Source organism: Rhipicephalus sanguineus, chromosome 3 (assembly GCF_013339695.2).
Source record: "Rhipicephalus sanguineus isolate Rsan-2018 chromosome 3, BIME_Rsan_1.4, whole genome shotgun sequence".
Taxonomy (NCBI): domain Eukaryota; kingdom Metazoa; phylum Arthropoda; class Arachnida; order Ixodida; family Ixodidae; genus Rhipicephalus; species Rhipicephalus sanguineus.
The window spans coordinates 109,511,484-109,527,286 of NC_051178.1; the positions used below are offsets into that span (position 1 = coordinate 109,511,484).

The 15,803-nt window shown below is 47.3% G+C and overlaps 2 protein-coding genes across 2 annotated transcripts; both read right to left on the reverse strand.

Moving 5' to 3' along the window:
- Positions 1 to 1,997: 1,997 nt before the first annotated feature.
- On the reverse strand, positions 1,998 to 4,355 carry LOC119385755 (neprilysin-2). The gene has a single exon (XM_037653142.1). It carries the CDS (start codon positions 4,353 to 4,355, stop codon positions 1,998 to 2,000), a length of 2,358 nt encoding a protein of 785 aa, XP_037509070.1.
- Positions 4,356 to 5,476: 1,121 nt separating this feature from the next.
- On the reverse strand, positions 5,477 to 15,803 carry LOC119386929 (speckle-type POZ protein). Its single transcript, XM_037654218.2, has 4 exons — positions 15,487 to 15,803; positions 14,997 to 15,187; positions 12,371 to 12,862; positions 5,477 to 8,527 (listed from the first exon to the last, which is right to left on the reverse strand). The coding sequence occupies exons 1-4, from the start codon at positions 15,494 to 15,496 to the stop codon at positions 8,144 to 8,146; spliced, it is 1,077 nt and encodes a 358-aa protein (XP_037510146.1). The 5' UTR covers positions 15,497 to 15,803; the 3' UTR covers positions 5,477 to 8,143.

Sequence of the window (15,803 nt, forward strand, 5' to 3'; positions counted from 1 at the left end):
AAAAATTCGGCAGATCCCATGCTTTCTGGGAATCGATTTCATGCGAAGCAGTCAGCGAGTACTTCTACGCTGCATTTTATGGCTTTGAGCCAAGCGTTACGAGGTTGATCAAGGTGATTTTGTAAGTGTAGTAGCTGTGTGCACATATTGGGCTTACCAGGCACGTCGACAACGCTGGCGTTTAAAGTGTAACTTATGGTGCAACGTAACGTCAGCCCTCACGTTAGAGTACATACGTCACTATTATCGAAACTAAATGCACTTTACGGTGCAATCATGGGAATATCATACGTAACTTTCGTTAATGTATTCTTCCGGGGTCGAGCAATGCTTCATTATAGCTTGCTGAACCATGGGAATACAAATGCAATCTTTATTAGGCTGCTATAAAAGCGGAACCAACACTGGAACCAGAGACGTTAACCTGACATGACGCCTTTATCGTAGGAGTACATGTTTGTTGCATTGTTACACAATTATATACCCAGCACCACAACCACAATTGATGTTGCACCGACATTACGCCTGCATTGGGTGTTTTTCCGAAGCAGTTTCTAGACCTGCCGTGGCTCTGTGGTAGAATACCTGATTGTCACGCAGAATCCTTGGGTTCTATTCCTGCTGAGATCCTAGTTTTTATTCTTTCCATTCGAGGTCAACGCTGCCGATGTCGGTTTTTCTTAATGCTCTGGCATTTTAATTACCATTGTGTGTTCTCGCCGTTCCTGGGTAGATATAAACTGGCAATCACCTGTGGCGCATACCCGTACACCGCGGGCCGTGGTAAACGGGTGTGTGCCACGCGTGTCTGGAGGAAAGGGTTTGCCGACGTACGCGACAGGATCTTCACAGTATTCATGTCATGACCCGACAGTCATATTCGTCAAATCCTCTTACCTTCCCATGCCAATTTCGGTCTACACCAAGTTAAAGGGGCGATGCATGAGAGCACCCAGAGGTAGGCAGCTAGATAGATAGATAGATAGATAGATAGATAGATAGATAGATAGATAGATAGATAGATAGATAGATAGATAGATAGATAGATAGATAGATAGATAGATAGATAGATAGATAGATAGATAGAAACGCTCAAAGTGTCAAAGGTTCGCTAAGAAATGCTTCGCATTTAAATTGTAAATCCTACTCGCATCGCGAAAATGATGCTTGGATCTGTCACTTAAATTCGCTGTCTTTTCATTTGCACCAGAATCTAATCATACGTTCTGGCCACTTGTCGATCCCTTTAACGTCGATTCGAACGTATGCGTATGATCATTCATAGCTGTTGAAACAAAAGGCGCGGCTTTATCGCTATCCTGCAGGAGTTATATTGGAGAACGGTTATGTGGGCGAATTCGTTACGTACATTTTAAAGATTGCCGCATTTTGAAGAGTTGTAGCTCCGTGTGCGTCCCTGTTTGCTTTTCCTCACTTGACTGTGTCACTTTGCTTTCAACACTTACGAGCTTGCGCTGCTATCTCTTTAAAAAAGTTGTACTGGCTTATTTTCACTGGCTTTCTTGCGTTAAACTGTGTTGTGCAAGTTTATTACTACCGTCTGCTCAATGAACAGCACTGTGAACGTGCATTCTTAGACCGACGATGGAATTCACGCGGCATATAAACACAAACAAAACATGTGCGAATATATAATTGAAATTCAACAAAATCTGCTGCGTGTTCTACCTATACAAGAGTGGCATAAAATGGCATTACGGAATGTTATGGGCTTTGGAGTTGATGGAGCGAGAGAGTCGAGAGAGAAATTCTCGTTACATTATCGCATAACGTGTGTGTGTATGCGCGCGCACACGTTTCTTGTCCGTTAGAATTGCAAAAAAAAGGGCAAAATGACCTGTCATATTTACGTCCTGGTCGAATTCTAGGAACCAAGGGAAATAAACAATGGAATAAGGTGGAAGAACATGCAGCGCTGAGTCTGGCGTGAAGTCACGATTACAAATACTATTTTTCACTCATCCCTGGCGGCGCCCTCACTCTCGCAACACACACTGGTCAACTGGATTCATGAACGTGCCGGGCTTGCAGCCGAAGGCCTGCGCAAACTCGGGAGCGTTCCTCAAAGGCCCGTTGACGCGGAACCAGGCGGTACTGTGCGGACCTAGGGCAGCCATCCTGCGCAGAAAGCGTTCATTGCTGTTCTCGCAGTGGTTGGCTGCGTAGTACACAAAGAAGAGCTGGCCGACGTCCCAGTGCTCGAGAAGTGCCAAGCGGTAGTCGGGCGCCACGCGCCGAGCAAACAGCACGAACGCGTCCAACGCTGGTCTGAGCGCCAAGTAGTCCCAGAGGTCGGACCACGAAGTGCGCGACGCGTCCAGCTGCATCCTTCGATCGGCCCACGCAACCGCCGAGTACTGCCGCTCTAGGCAAAGGCGCAGTTCGTCCAAGCGGTGCGTCACGCTCCCGCCGCCGGTCTCCTTGTCCTCTGCGACACTGTGTTCGAAGTTGTAGGCCCAGTGGTAGACGGCTCGCAGCAGCGATCGGTACAACTTGGGAGCAGCGCGGGCCAGTTGTAAGGGCCGAAGTGCGGGATCCGCGTTGAGGAACAAGTCGAACACGGGCAGAGGAATCTCGAGCCGATCGTAAGGCGGCACCAGGCGACTCTCGGCGCTCAGAAAGCCTCCCGTCCATCCCGGGTAGCTTGCGTCGCCCTTTCCCCTTCCGCGCGCGTGGTTCATGTGCGACATCAGCTTCTTCTCGTGAGACTTTCGGATCCAGTTGTAGAAGAGCTGCGCCGCCGGCATTTGCGAGTTTCTCGGATAGACGTCGTCAACGTACGCGGCCCTCACGGCAGCCGTCTCCAGAGCCGACGGACTAAGCGGCTCCCACGAGACGGCGTTCAGTTTGTCCCGTAGATGCGCCCACAACTCGCTACTCTTGAGACCCAGGCGCGTTTGCACCGATTCCAGCAGCACCGCGCGAAGCGTAGATACCATGTCAGCCACGACGTTTTCGCCGCCAATAAGTGACGCGGCAAAATGGCGCGACAAGTGGAGAGGTAGGTTCGGCTCAAATCGGTCGAATAGGAGTAGGCAGTAGTGGGCCTGCGGTAGCACCTGTGGAAACTCCTGGTGCCGCGCGTAGCTCACCGAGGCTAACTGGTCGCGCGCGTCGTGGTCGTCGAGCAGCGGTGTCAGCACCATCATGACGCGGAACACGAGGTATCCCAGCAGCTCGCTAGTAAACTGCAGTAAGTCACTTCGCGTCAGCCGCACGATGTAGTCCGGCGATTTAAGTTTGACGTAAGTCTTGTCCGTGATCGGTCGCAGACCTTTGTCGAATACGCTCTGCAGAAAGCTCGTCCAATCGAGGTTCGGCAAAACAGGAAGGTCCCGAACTTTTACCGTGGTGCCGTTGGCGAGCGCTTCCGCGTCTATCTGAGGTTGACTCAGCATCAGAGCGAGCCGTTCCTCGAACTGAAGCAGATCCGTGTCTGTAACGTTCTGGAAGAAGGCCATGAGAGGAGCAAGGGCCCTACGAACCATTTCGTACTCCTTCTTCTCCAGCGGGCCCGACATCAGCACTGTGGACGGTTCTGCAAGCCCGACGAAGCGTTTGGCGCTAAGACCGCCCTTGAAAACGAAGGGCCTGAATAGCGCGTCGACCCCCAACACGCGAAAGGCGACGGCTAGCTTGCGGGACACCTCAGTCGCCGTTGGCCTCCTGTGTCTCGACGTCGACGCTCGGGCCATCCACGGCTTGAGCCGGATTGTGTCCAAGAACATGGCGCATAGCGTCGGGAAGAGGGTCGACTGAGGGTGCAGGCAGTTGTCCTGCAGGAAGCGTAGAGCGGGGTATCTCGTGGCGTTCTCGCGCAGTTCCGCAGCGAGCAGCTCGGCGTAACCGTCTACTAGAATGGTGTCCATGGAGAGCCGCTCAGCTCCCGGAGGCAGCGGCCGCGTCAGCGCCCAGTCCTCGCACACGTACGCGTAGAAGTCGTCGCAGGGGTCGCGGCTGGAATTGATCTGGCGGAGCAGCAGACGCGCCTGCTCCGCGCAAGACGACGAGTCGCAGGCTCCGGCGGCGCCTCGCTCGGGCACCGCTTTCAAGACGCCACTCTTGTTGTGGTGGGTCGAAAGCGCCGCAGACGCCCCTGCTTGAGTGACAGGTTGCGAATGAGTACTGCTGCCGAGCAACGTCGTCGAAACTAAGGCGGTGATCACGACCGACACCAGCAGTAGCGCTGTGGTGGTGACAGCAAGGCTCCAGACGGCCGCTGCCCAACCACCGCTGTGGGTCTGTGCGTTGTGTCGCAAAGCTGTCTGTCTCCTTGTTGACTTTGTTGTACTCGTTGATACGTTCTCGGCGTTCCTTCCTTCGCCATCAGCCATGTACGGTTGCCGTCGCGATCACACTGCGGTCCACGTCGGTGGTCGCACACGCGAGCTGAATGCGCGCGTTCTTGTTCACCAATATCTGATGATGATGATGACCGCTTCCTGATAGCGCTCACCCAAAACGGGGGATGGGCCAATCACCTATATCTGTGGCTCACACCCAGTCTCGTACATTTAGGGGCGAAGCTCCTTTGGGTGTGGGTCTGTCCCTCCTCTGTAGTATGTAGTAGTAGTAGTAGTAGTAGTAGTAGTAGTAGTAGTAGGTAGCCACCTCTAGTTCTTGGAGTGTTCACTGGATGGCGCTGTCGTAGCCACCTCTAGTTCTCAGAAAGATCCCTAGATGGCGCGGAGGCGCTCGCTGCGTTGCAGATGCTAGCTCTAGTCCCCCCCCCCCCTCTCTCGCCTCGCGAGGCCGACGCAGGTAGCGTCTGCTAGCGAGTTTCTTGATTGAAAAACCGACTGCTCGCGCTGCACAACGATAGGCACTGGATTTTGACCTCCAAGGTAGTGCCTGCATGAGATTTCTCCTGTGCGTGATTAAACAATAAAAATTCACAGCGTGCATGTAAAATTAAAGTGAGCTGCAAATCGCCATGACTCTCATCGACCCTTTAGTATAAACGCACCCGATCTCACGTCGTTGATGTTGTCGCTTCCATCGCATCTACTCGAGTCAAGCAAAGCGTCAAGTCAAGCGAAAGCCAAGTAAAGACGCCCTTGACTGAATTCCGAACGCGCGCTCCTCCGCTTATATACACACCGCCCGCGTTCGATCGAGAGGAGGGAGGGACGGAGGGAGAGGAGAGGCCTGCTGCCAGCACGAGACGAGCCGAGCATGCGAGGGAGGGAGAGGCTTGCTGCCGGCACGAGACGAGCCGAGCATGCGCAGTGGTGGTGTGGACGGCGGCCGACGCCGCAGGTGCGACTAAGAAATGCTCCACATTTAAAACACCAATTGTCACATGCCGGTTCCTCTATATCTACATTACCTCAAACTAAGACTTTTTGTTAACAATCCAAGGCTTTGTTGTAGTTGGTTTTTCGAGCAATGGCATGGCCGGGCGTTTACAGGTGGTATGTAATCCCTACACTGGCAATAACAAGGAAATGCAAGGTATAGTCTATCACATCTCCTTTTATTACAATGAATACAATGACATAGATAAATACTACTCGCAAGATAATGGTTAGTTCAAACCACTATTTCAGGTATGTACATTTGCACTAGAATGTTGCAAGCAACACCACAGTTTTGTGCACAGTGAAGACGTGCCCATGACAAATGCACTCTCTAGATACTCAAAAACACATAAAATACCTTTGGCCTCTACGACTTGAGCATCCAAGCAAACAAGCATTGCAGCACCCTGATCTGACCTTAGTGTGTACGGTGAGGAACATTAAATACATTGCCGAGCTACGTAAATATATGCCAAAGGAGATTTGCCAATTCAGTGGAAAATACATAGCCCATTGATCTTGCATCGCTATCTGGGTGCCACCTGCATGTGCCCCTTTATTTACTTTGGAGTGGTTGCTAAAGCTAGGCAAGGCCACCTTTTTGTACATACACCAGTTGGCAAATAGATGAAGTTATGCAGCAGGTGCCAAAGAAAACTGAAAGACTGTGCAAGACTAACACCTTCATCCCACCGGACATGCTGGATCACAGTGCTTTACAGCGTGTGCAACAGAAACACTTTCACGGTAATACTTCACGGTTACTTTCACAGTACTATGGCCATTCTTAAACCGTCTCTCGGCTTAGACAGCTTTGACAAACAAGTAACACAGTCTCTTGGCCCATCCTCGTGGCCACATTTGTACGCAACAACCATAATGCGACAGGTGAGCAAACTAGTGCAACCTACAATACCATCTACATTGAAAGTGCAGACAAATACAATATTTCAAATTACTAAAATTACCCATATTTGGTTCAATAAGACAAAACCTCTGAAACGCAGGGCACAAGTCGCTATTCATTTCCACACGGCGTACCAACATCACAACTTGCTCACTGCTCGCATTAACTGCACAAGAGCAGTTGAGTTGTACATGATGTTGAAAAAGTTTAATGTTACTAAGACATCAACATTAATCCTGTGTGCAGCAACATCAAAATCAAAATTATGGTGTGTTTGTAGGACTCCTCAAATGTTGCAAAATGTGAGAACGCTACGATTACTACCGAGACTTGGTCCGCAGTGTGGGTTTTTAACACTCGGCACTGCCTTTACTCAGTGGCGCACACAAGTAGCACAATGCTTACAATTGTTTCATTGGCAGCTACACAGTGTCAACACAGTGTGTGGGAACACGCCATTACACTTAGTCGGTTTTTCCACAAAAGTGACGTGACTGGATTAACCCGCTCTTTTGGCATGCGCGCAAGCGGACAGTTGGTATGTCAGTTCTGAAACATCAAAAACATGCTTTCAGTGTTTCTGCATCAGTGCTGCTGCCTAGCTCCTGCAACTTAGCCCCCAGCCACATCAACCACAAACACTTCAAGGCTAACACAACATATATACAAATTGAAAAGAAATATATAGGAAACTGCAGAAGAGTTGCAAGACATAATCAACAGCAACCCTTTTCGGTGGTACGTCTAAAGTACACAGAGAGGAAGCCACCTTTCTCACTGTCACCTGCAGCATCAGAACAAAGCGCCAATATGAACATAGAAGTGAAAACAAACACGAACATTACACACAACAAGCAAGTTATGTTACATAGTTGTGAGGAGTGCCCATGTTTGCTTTTTTGTTGTCCTTTATTGGCGTTTCACTATAAAGCTTAACGTGTACTAACATGCCCAGCTTTCATTTCTTGCTCTCACTTTTATGTCACAGCATCAGCAAACACATGGCAACATCTCACACCGCTCTGTACTCAATGTTGCTTCTACTCACAATCACAGACTTTGCCCTCAACGTCTCTGCAAAGGCAACGTATACTATTATAATAGTTGAATGTATTGACTGCTGGTTCCATCAAAGATGGTCGTGTGTAAGTTCTAGCTTTGGTTAGTGCACAAAGTGAAATACCTGGAGTGAAAATTTCCCACTGCATACAACTTTCAACTTGGCACAACTTCGAAAAACTCCAACATGGTGTGTGTCAGTGCAGTAAAGTACTGGCAGATTATTCTCACAAATTACAACACATGTTGCTGGCTTAAATAAGGGCTTTGCCAATGTCAGTGACAAGTGTGCCGCAATACCTAACCTTGCCTCAATCATCCTGACCTCAAAAGAGCCAGCACAGAGCTCCAGTTGCTGCTCAACCAATTCAACAAAAGTCAGCGGAGTAAGCTTTTCACAAATTCAGAGTACACCTGGAGTGGAAGCATTTGAAGCTATTTACACTGCGCAAATTTCTGCATTTGGCTTATCTGCATCACACTGCCCGCCACCATGCAACCAGGCAAAAGGTCTCCCATGGATAGACCTAAATAGCTGACTCATGGCAGCAGCCAACATCAGCCACGAGCATAACCTGACATCACCACAAATGACATGCTTTGAACATAGGTATCAACAAAGCCTGCACATGTTCTTTTATTTGTTCAGAACGCATGCCTAGCTTGACAAAAGAATGGTTATTCAATTTTCATCAGAACACACCGAGTAAAAGACGACGGCATATGCGGACACATAAGCGCGAATTTCCGCCTTTAGTGTAGATCCTAAGGAAGATTCCGCGCTCGACGTCATTCCACAACCCACACTGACGAGTGGAGCAAAATGCATGTGATACACCTCATTGTCAGCAACACACTATGTGGCTGACTCAAGGGTATTGCCAATGTCAGCAATGAGCATAAACAGTCGCTCAGTGATGTCAGGTTTGCCCCAGATGTTCTTCCAGCCAGCAGTCCTTTGCACAGCCACCAGGTGGTCTGCGATAAAGCGAGCAATGCTGCGCGACAGCTCGGCGTCGCTGTACATGTTAGAGAGGACAAACGCATCGGCTGCCCTCTCTACAGTCAAGTTTGAACCCAAGTAGTCTCCACAGAGAGTCTTCAGTTCACTCATAGAGTACTTGTCTGCAGCCACATACAGGTCTTCGGCAACCTTGTCCAGATTCGGAACCTCGCCCGTGTAGATAAAGAGCAGCATCTCACGCATGGCGTCAAAAGATTGGTCTGGCAGGTGGATTACCTGTCAAAATTTTACAGATGGTTATTACTAAAAGAAATGAAGTGGACAGAATGTTGAATTTCTTAAGGTTACGAGAGGGGCACACTGGTCTTTCGTATATGAGTAAGTTAACACTATGCAGGTCTTCAGGAACCTGATCAAAACATGCAATGAATGTGCAAATCTACCAACCGAAGTTTACTCTTCAAATAAAGTACTGTTCACAACACATTGGTCCCTTATCATCTATCTTTGTTACCTCATATATAGCACTTGGTTTTATACATCTCACTGCTCAGTCCACATGGGAGTCCTGCAGTAGCCATAAGACAAGGGCATTGGTGGTGGTGAATCATTACTAAAAATGACCAACTTATTCTTTTGTTTAGATTTCGATAATGCAGCCCTGTTTCTTCATTCTCCTCCAGTTTTTTCCTATTTCGCCTGCACAAATACATTGTACAGTGATGCTCCTATTCAAGAAATTAACTTCAGCTGGTACTTTGTGGTTCTTTCAGTTTACCATTTGTTTTCCAATAACCTGTGCAGCACAAATGGTTCAAACACAGGATTTCCAGCTCTATTTGCCCACTCAACTGAATACTCTCATTCGCTAACACTCACATCGCATATCTGATGGCATTAAATAAACACGATGTCAATCAATGTTGGTGGCCAGCGAGAGCTCCTGGTAGTTTTAACCTTTTATGTACACTGCCAATCAACATCAAGTAGCGGCACTTGTAGCTTTGACTTGCCATGCACCAGAGCAGTGGCTCACAAGAATGCATATACTGCTAAGGTAATCAAATTTGCCACTACAACAAGTTCACCCGGGTAGACAAACCACTGGTTGTGTTCAAACATGTGAGGCATGGCACCTCGATTTACCAATGAGGTAGTTTCTACCTTATGTACACTTTCGGCACTAGTGTAACACATCTAATGCAAAAGTTTGTGTGGAGCAAGGAACCTGGTACTAACAGCCTACAAGTTCCTTTTATGCGTTGGCCAAAAAGTCAATAGTACCACTCTATTTTCGAGTGCTTAAGGTAGGCTTCCCCGAAAAGAATGATCAATTGTTCATTTATTTCAGCACATTCTTAAGGATGAATATCTCACAATAGGGCCAGTTTCACAATTTCCTACTAAACACACAATTTTATCACCGCGTGGCTTTTACAGTCGCAACAAGTGGTCTACAATAGGTTCTTGAAAAGGCAGCAGAACTATGTTAGCACACTTCAACTTGCTACGCTACAAACGTTCACCTGTTCAATTAATCCAGCTGGTAAAGGCATGCCATGACCTCCCACCAGAAATATAGCCCATAATAAAGAAACAAACCAAAGAAAAAAAAAACAGTTGCATCAAAGAACATTACACATGCTAGCTCAAAGTGCCTCACACTATCGTTGAGCCAGTGAAATATGAGCAGTGAAACGTCCTAATATTTTATTCCTCCACTGATTAAATGTCAAAACAAAAAAAAACAAAAAACTTGGGAGGACGCTTGAGCTTCGCTTTCAAGAGTAGAACGCGGTAGCATAATCGGACCGTGTCCGTATCACCTTCCTAATCGCTAGCCTGGCTTCGCTTCTTGGTCAACACCTAAACCGTGCCGCAAGGAAAGCCAAAGTGTGGATGCTCGCTGGGTCCTATAGTCATGCATGCGATGGGACGAAACACGGAAAGCGTGCCCATGGGCCCTTTGCGCCAGCTCGCGGGATTTCTGTCAAGACACTGAAGAACCTCCAAGATGTGCGTACCACCAACGCTGAATTTTGCATATAAATACCTCGCTATTAGTGTGCTAGAAGATGTATGCGTCGTGGCCGAGCAGCTAAACGCATCGCGCCATGAAGTGAGGGGTCGTAGGTTCAAATGCACGGTCCCACTTGAACCTAAGGTTTTATTGTATTTCTTTATTTGCATCTACCTCGAATTTTTGCTCATAGACCACGCTGATTTTTCGCTCACAAGTAAAGACACTGCCGCCGAAACCGCCAATACCGGAATTTCTGTTAAACGAGCTCTTTAATGCTGTCATGTTAAGAAAAAATTTTGCAGCGCAAAATAACACAAGGACGAGAAGGGAGGACACAACACGTGCACTTGTGTTATTTTGCGCTGCAAAATTTTCTTAATGTCTTACCAACAAGGCCGAATTTCTCTTCTTGTGCATATCATGTTGAAATGTTTATCCAAGACTTCCAAGAAATTTACATTTCTGGCAGCACTGCATGTAGCCCATGTGCATACAAATCTTTCAGACACATAAAAATAGTTTTCAAACTGCAATTTACATTTATGAAAGGGCCCCAAACAACTCTGGCTTTGCAAACCTGTTTATACAGAGACAACTATGCAACAATCTACAAAGAACATACAGTGACAATTTTTTTTTAAATGGTTCTATGATAGCAACGTTACAGGTATGTGACTTGACGAGCATCTAGTAGCCACAGTTTTTCATTTGCCTCTGCTACTCTGCTCACATACACTACTTCTCTTCCTTGCCACAAACCCTTACCAACTTCATGCATAGCAACAAGAGGTACATGTCTCATTAACAAAAGAAAGGAAAGATTCCCATATTGGTGGCTGTCATGGAGGAAAACAAAAAACTCGGAGGGAGCGTTGCGTGAAAATTTTTGAAGCCCAGCCATATAACATGAAACAGGAGCATGCTGGGAATTGTGAACAGCGCATGGAGAACGAGGGTGGAGCGGCGTCCGAGAAGGTTGGCCTGTGAACGGTGGGTGCGCGCGCTTATCAGTTTTTTTTTTCCCATGAGCGCAGCAAAAAAGAAAATGAAATGGGAGCATGATGGGAAGTGCAACACGAACATGAGGAGCCAGTGGCTTCAGAGAAGGCCGGCTTGTGGACACTAGGCGCTTCCTCTTTTTTTTTTTCCCTCCATGGTGGCTGCTGATCACGCTCTTCACAGTGTCACTTGAAAGGATGCTTTGCAAAAGCTCAGTCGAATACAATGAGCAAACCTCCCACCCTTCAGTGAAAACATCTGGCCGTCGTTATTTTTCTGCCCTTGTACATTGCCATCCGACAAATCAACCTTTACCCTGGTGACATCTTGCAGGTCACCATAACTTTGTTGCTCAAACAGATTGAAAAAGACTGCAATGGAGCACCTGATTGCCTTTTAATCTTGTTGCTTCCCAAAGCATGCATCGCTGCCTTGTTGACCAAATATGATTGTCACAGTATTTTGTGTGTGATGCACGCGTTCATTTCAATTGTGGTCAAAATGTTACAGTGGGGGCTTAGGAGTGCCCCTTAAGTATCAGAAAAAGACCAGGGAAAGCAGGAAATGTCCAGTACATTTTGAAAGCTAGAGGAAAATTTTCTTGAGAAACTGGTAGATGTTTCAATCATCGACGTTAGATTGACAAAGACGTTAAATTTTTTAGCCATTTTGAGATACTGGCTGCCACATCCTATTGCTATTCTAGTTTATTTATCTTTATTACTTTTCTGATGCTCTATTTTCTCTTTTGTGTACTTCTAGTGCTTTCCTTGGTATTTACATCAGTCAGAAAACGGACACCACCATACATCACTACAAAGTGCGAGTGAAAGACGCCAAGGAAGATACTGAGTTCAATAAAGAGAAAACTGTACACTTTCTCATAGCTCTTTCATCACTGTGCAGGGTTGCACATGTCATTTCGGTTTGGCTTCCACCACGACATTTCACCATAGTAGAAAGCAGGCATGCGAAAGCAAAAAAGAATGTGTCAAAAAAATTCCTGGTGCATTACTCTCATGACTCGACAGCTCAAATTCCGTTCAAAACTGCTACACCTAGATTGTTGCAGGGTACCCGCACATCAGAGAGCTTACCTGCTCTTGTGACTCCTTGGTGGGATGCGAGAACATGGCGCCAAACACGGGCGATGAGAGCATTAAGACGTCGCGATGGGCATACAGGTTCCGCTGCTGCACCGTCAGCTGCACATTGCCAAAGCTCTTGTCTTCCAGCAGGCCCGCCAAGTTCTTGAGCAGCGGGCTGACAGGGATGTCCGTGCGCTTGATGGGCGTGTTGGTGCTGTCTGCAAGGAACTCCACCTCGAACAGAATGCTCAAGGCATCGCCGTGGATGCACTTATTCTCGCGGTTGTAGAGAAACGCTTTGCAGAGCTCAATGCCCAAGTAGTTTGTGCTGCCGCGGTAGAGCGTGTGGAAGCCGTTGTGGAAGTAGCGCTGCACGGGCCGTCCAGCCTCACCGAGAAGCGTCAGCGTGTACACACAGTTGCGCCCCTGCATCCCATGGAAGGGCACCACACAGATGGATGCATAGTCCTTTGTCAGATCCAACCGAAGCTTGAGGCGCACCTGAAAACGATGAACCACGGTTTTTACGTTGATATCAAGCGCATGAACCATAAAACTGCTCGCAGAAAATGCCGTCCAAAAGAAAATATGAAGAGGACTTCCACATAACTGCTTTCTGCCTTTTAAAAAATATAATCAATGGCCAGCAAGTCACACTGCACTCATGAAGATGCCTTGCAAAGGTGACCAACTGAAGGTAATAAGCAACAAGATGGTATGAGTGGTTGTTGGTCAATTAACGGCTACATTGTTTAGGATCATTTTGTATCTCAGTGATACCCGAGTTTAATGCAAGCACTGTGAAACAGACTTTAGGAATCATTTCTATTACTTTATAATTGGTTTTTCTCACACCTTATAGGACGGACGTGACAAAAGGCAACAAAGTTCTCCGGAAACCAACTGGGAAACTTTTTATAAAGAGTCTCAACTATTTGCAATGTCCAGTACTGAACAATGCAAAGTTTTCTTAAACAATAAACTGCCTACACATTGTGTGGAGAAAGCTACAAGTTTCATAAGCATAGCTGCTGCAATAGCACCTTTTCTATTACTTTCTTCTTAATGGACAATCAGAGTGGTTACCTGAGACAAACTTCCAATATAATTCCTGTGTCCACGCAATCACTCAAAGAGCACTTCCCAACTTCTCTACTGATCTTGCAAAGAGCCCAAGAGGGGTGCGGTTAGCCCTAAATATCACGTTAACTGTGGACATGTGCAAGAGGCACAAAAGCTTTTGCATGCGCATCTCTGTGTGTACAAAGATGCAGCAAAACACGTCAGCCTCATTCACCAGATCATCACTGGCTTGGGGAAAAACGAATTGCCTCCAGGAGACATGCCAGCTGCCATAGATCAGAGTTGCGGAGTCCTTGCAGACAGATGTTTCTTGTGGCACACTGTGCGACCTGAACCTAAGTGGTATGGCCTGTCACTGTGTTCCTCTCTGCACATTTCGCAGTAAAGGAACCATCTCAGTCAAGTTATCTCACGAAATTTGGAACGATCAAGTCCTTAGAAAGAAACAGCTAAAAGCTGTCATTGTGATCCCCGCCAGCACCCTTGGTTAATTTGTGTTCATTTGACGACAAAGAGCTCTCCTAACAGTCTCCAGTTATTCTGGTCTTGTATGAGACAATTCCATCTTACACTTGGGAACCACCGCATTTTGTCGCATCATTGAATTCTCTGCCATCCTTGACTGCACTATCCTTCTTTTGGCACCTAGTCTGCAAATCTGAGAACATCGGTTATCTACACTTAGTATTAGATGGCCTGGCATGCTCCAACTTTTTTCTCTCAACGTAAATATCAATTAAACCTGCTTGTTATCTAAAACACACCGCTGTCATCCTTCCTGTCAATGTCGTTCCGAATATTTCTCGTTCCATTACCCGCTGAACGGTCCTCAAAGGGCCCTGCAACACTTTTTCAACTAATCCTGGAGGAACCTAGCTGTTGATGTCTGTTGCCTCATGAATCGATTGCTGTAAAAATATCTCGAATCTTTTAAGTATAAGAGGAGTTACAGGGACTAGTCGCAGGGATCCAAGCGCTTTTTCTCTTCTTTCGTGCCAACAAGAGGACTAGGAACTACACAGAGAGGGATGACACGAAGACAAGAAGGTACTTGAGTGTGCGTAATGACCTTGAGCATTCCTCCCCCCCCCCTCCCTTCAACATGCTTGCATGCTTCCAGTATAATGATAAGCGTGCTTCCTGCACTGGCCGGCACCCCGTGGTTGCCGCAGTTACAATACAGCACTTGAAGCGCTACTGTGTGCAAAACTCTGGCTGATGCATTGGTAAATACTGTCATAGTGGGTTCAGTACAAGACAAGTGACTGACTCAGGCACTTAGTGTTTCAAATAGCATGGGTGTAAGTATGAATGTAGGAGAAAACGAAAAAACTAGCCGACTGTTGATGAAGACTGGAAGTACCAAGATTGTATCAGTAACTGCTAAAATGACACGATGTACGCCGGCCAGTCTGACAGTGCGCTCAAGCACTTCCACCTTGCGGTTTTTCTGCCCCACAGGCAGACTGTGCGCGAATAAACAGAGATACACGATATGTTGACTAGTGCAATACAAGAGAACAAGCGCATTGGTTTTGTTTTTGTCTTTTACCAGTGACGAATCCTTCGGGAACTCTTCGCTGAAGAAAGTGCCGCTCTGGAAGAACTGGCATTTGCTGAAGTTCTCGATGGTCCAGTGGTGCGAGATGCATTCGGTGTTTATGCGGCTGGTCGAAGACGTCCGGCAGCTCAGCGACGTCTTCGGAGTCGCCCCCGCAGCCCGATCCTGAGCAGGGCCTTGCCCTGAAAATCCGTTCAGATAGCACTACGTATCAGGAAGCATTCGTGTAACACATATGTTTAAACTGCGCACTGTTGTTCTACCGTGCACGATGCCCTGACGACATCGTGCACACGCCTTGTGCTACGTTGTGCCCAGCACGCAACGAGTACTGGGCGATTGCTCTACGAGGTTAATGTATAGCCTCAGAACGAATTATGTTCGAATACATTCGAATAGATTGGAAGGAAAACGCGCAGACGGAACACGGTAAGTAGGTACTACATTGTCGCCCGACTAATGCTCGCATTAACACGCTTACCTGCCTCCATTGGTTCCGAGCAAAGTGGAGCACAGAAGGGACGTATGATGACCGAAGGTGACTCAGTTCAACTGATCAATACTGACGATCACAAATCAGAACGTCGTAAACGACCGAAAAGCAGGACGGCGCGCATCGCAGCAATCGAATTTTCTCTCGGAGAGGCCCCGGAGCTATTTACGACTGGAGGGGTGGGCGCTTGAACGCAGAGGGTGGATTTGCACAAGTACGAAGTGCCAGCCCGAATGCGCGACGTGGATATGAGCACAAAACTGTAACAAAATAGAAACGGCGACTCTTCGCGCACAAAATACTGC

Bases quoted from the DNA above. Each gene is read 5' to 3' on its own strand.
- LOC119385755 (XM_037653142.1), bottom strand. From the start codon at position 4,355: ATGGCTGATGGCGAAGGAAGGAACGCCGAGAACGTATCAACGAGTACA.
- LOC119386929 (XM_037654218.2), bottom strand. The intron at 12,863-14,996 runs GTAAAAGACAAA...CATCGTTTTCAG, and splicing joins TCCCGAAGGATTCGTCACTG to GTGCGCCTCAAGCTTCGGTT. The intron at 8,528-12,370 runs GTAAGCTCTCTG...AAATTTTGACAG, and splicing joins CCAAGGAGTCACAAGAGCAG to GTAATCCACCTGCCAGACCA.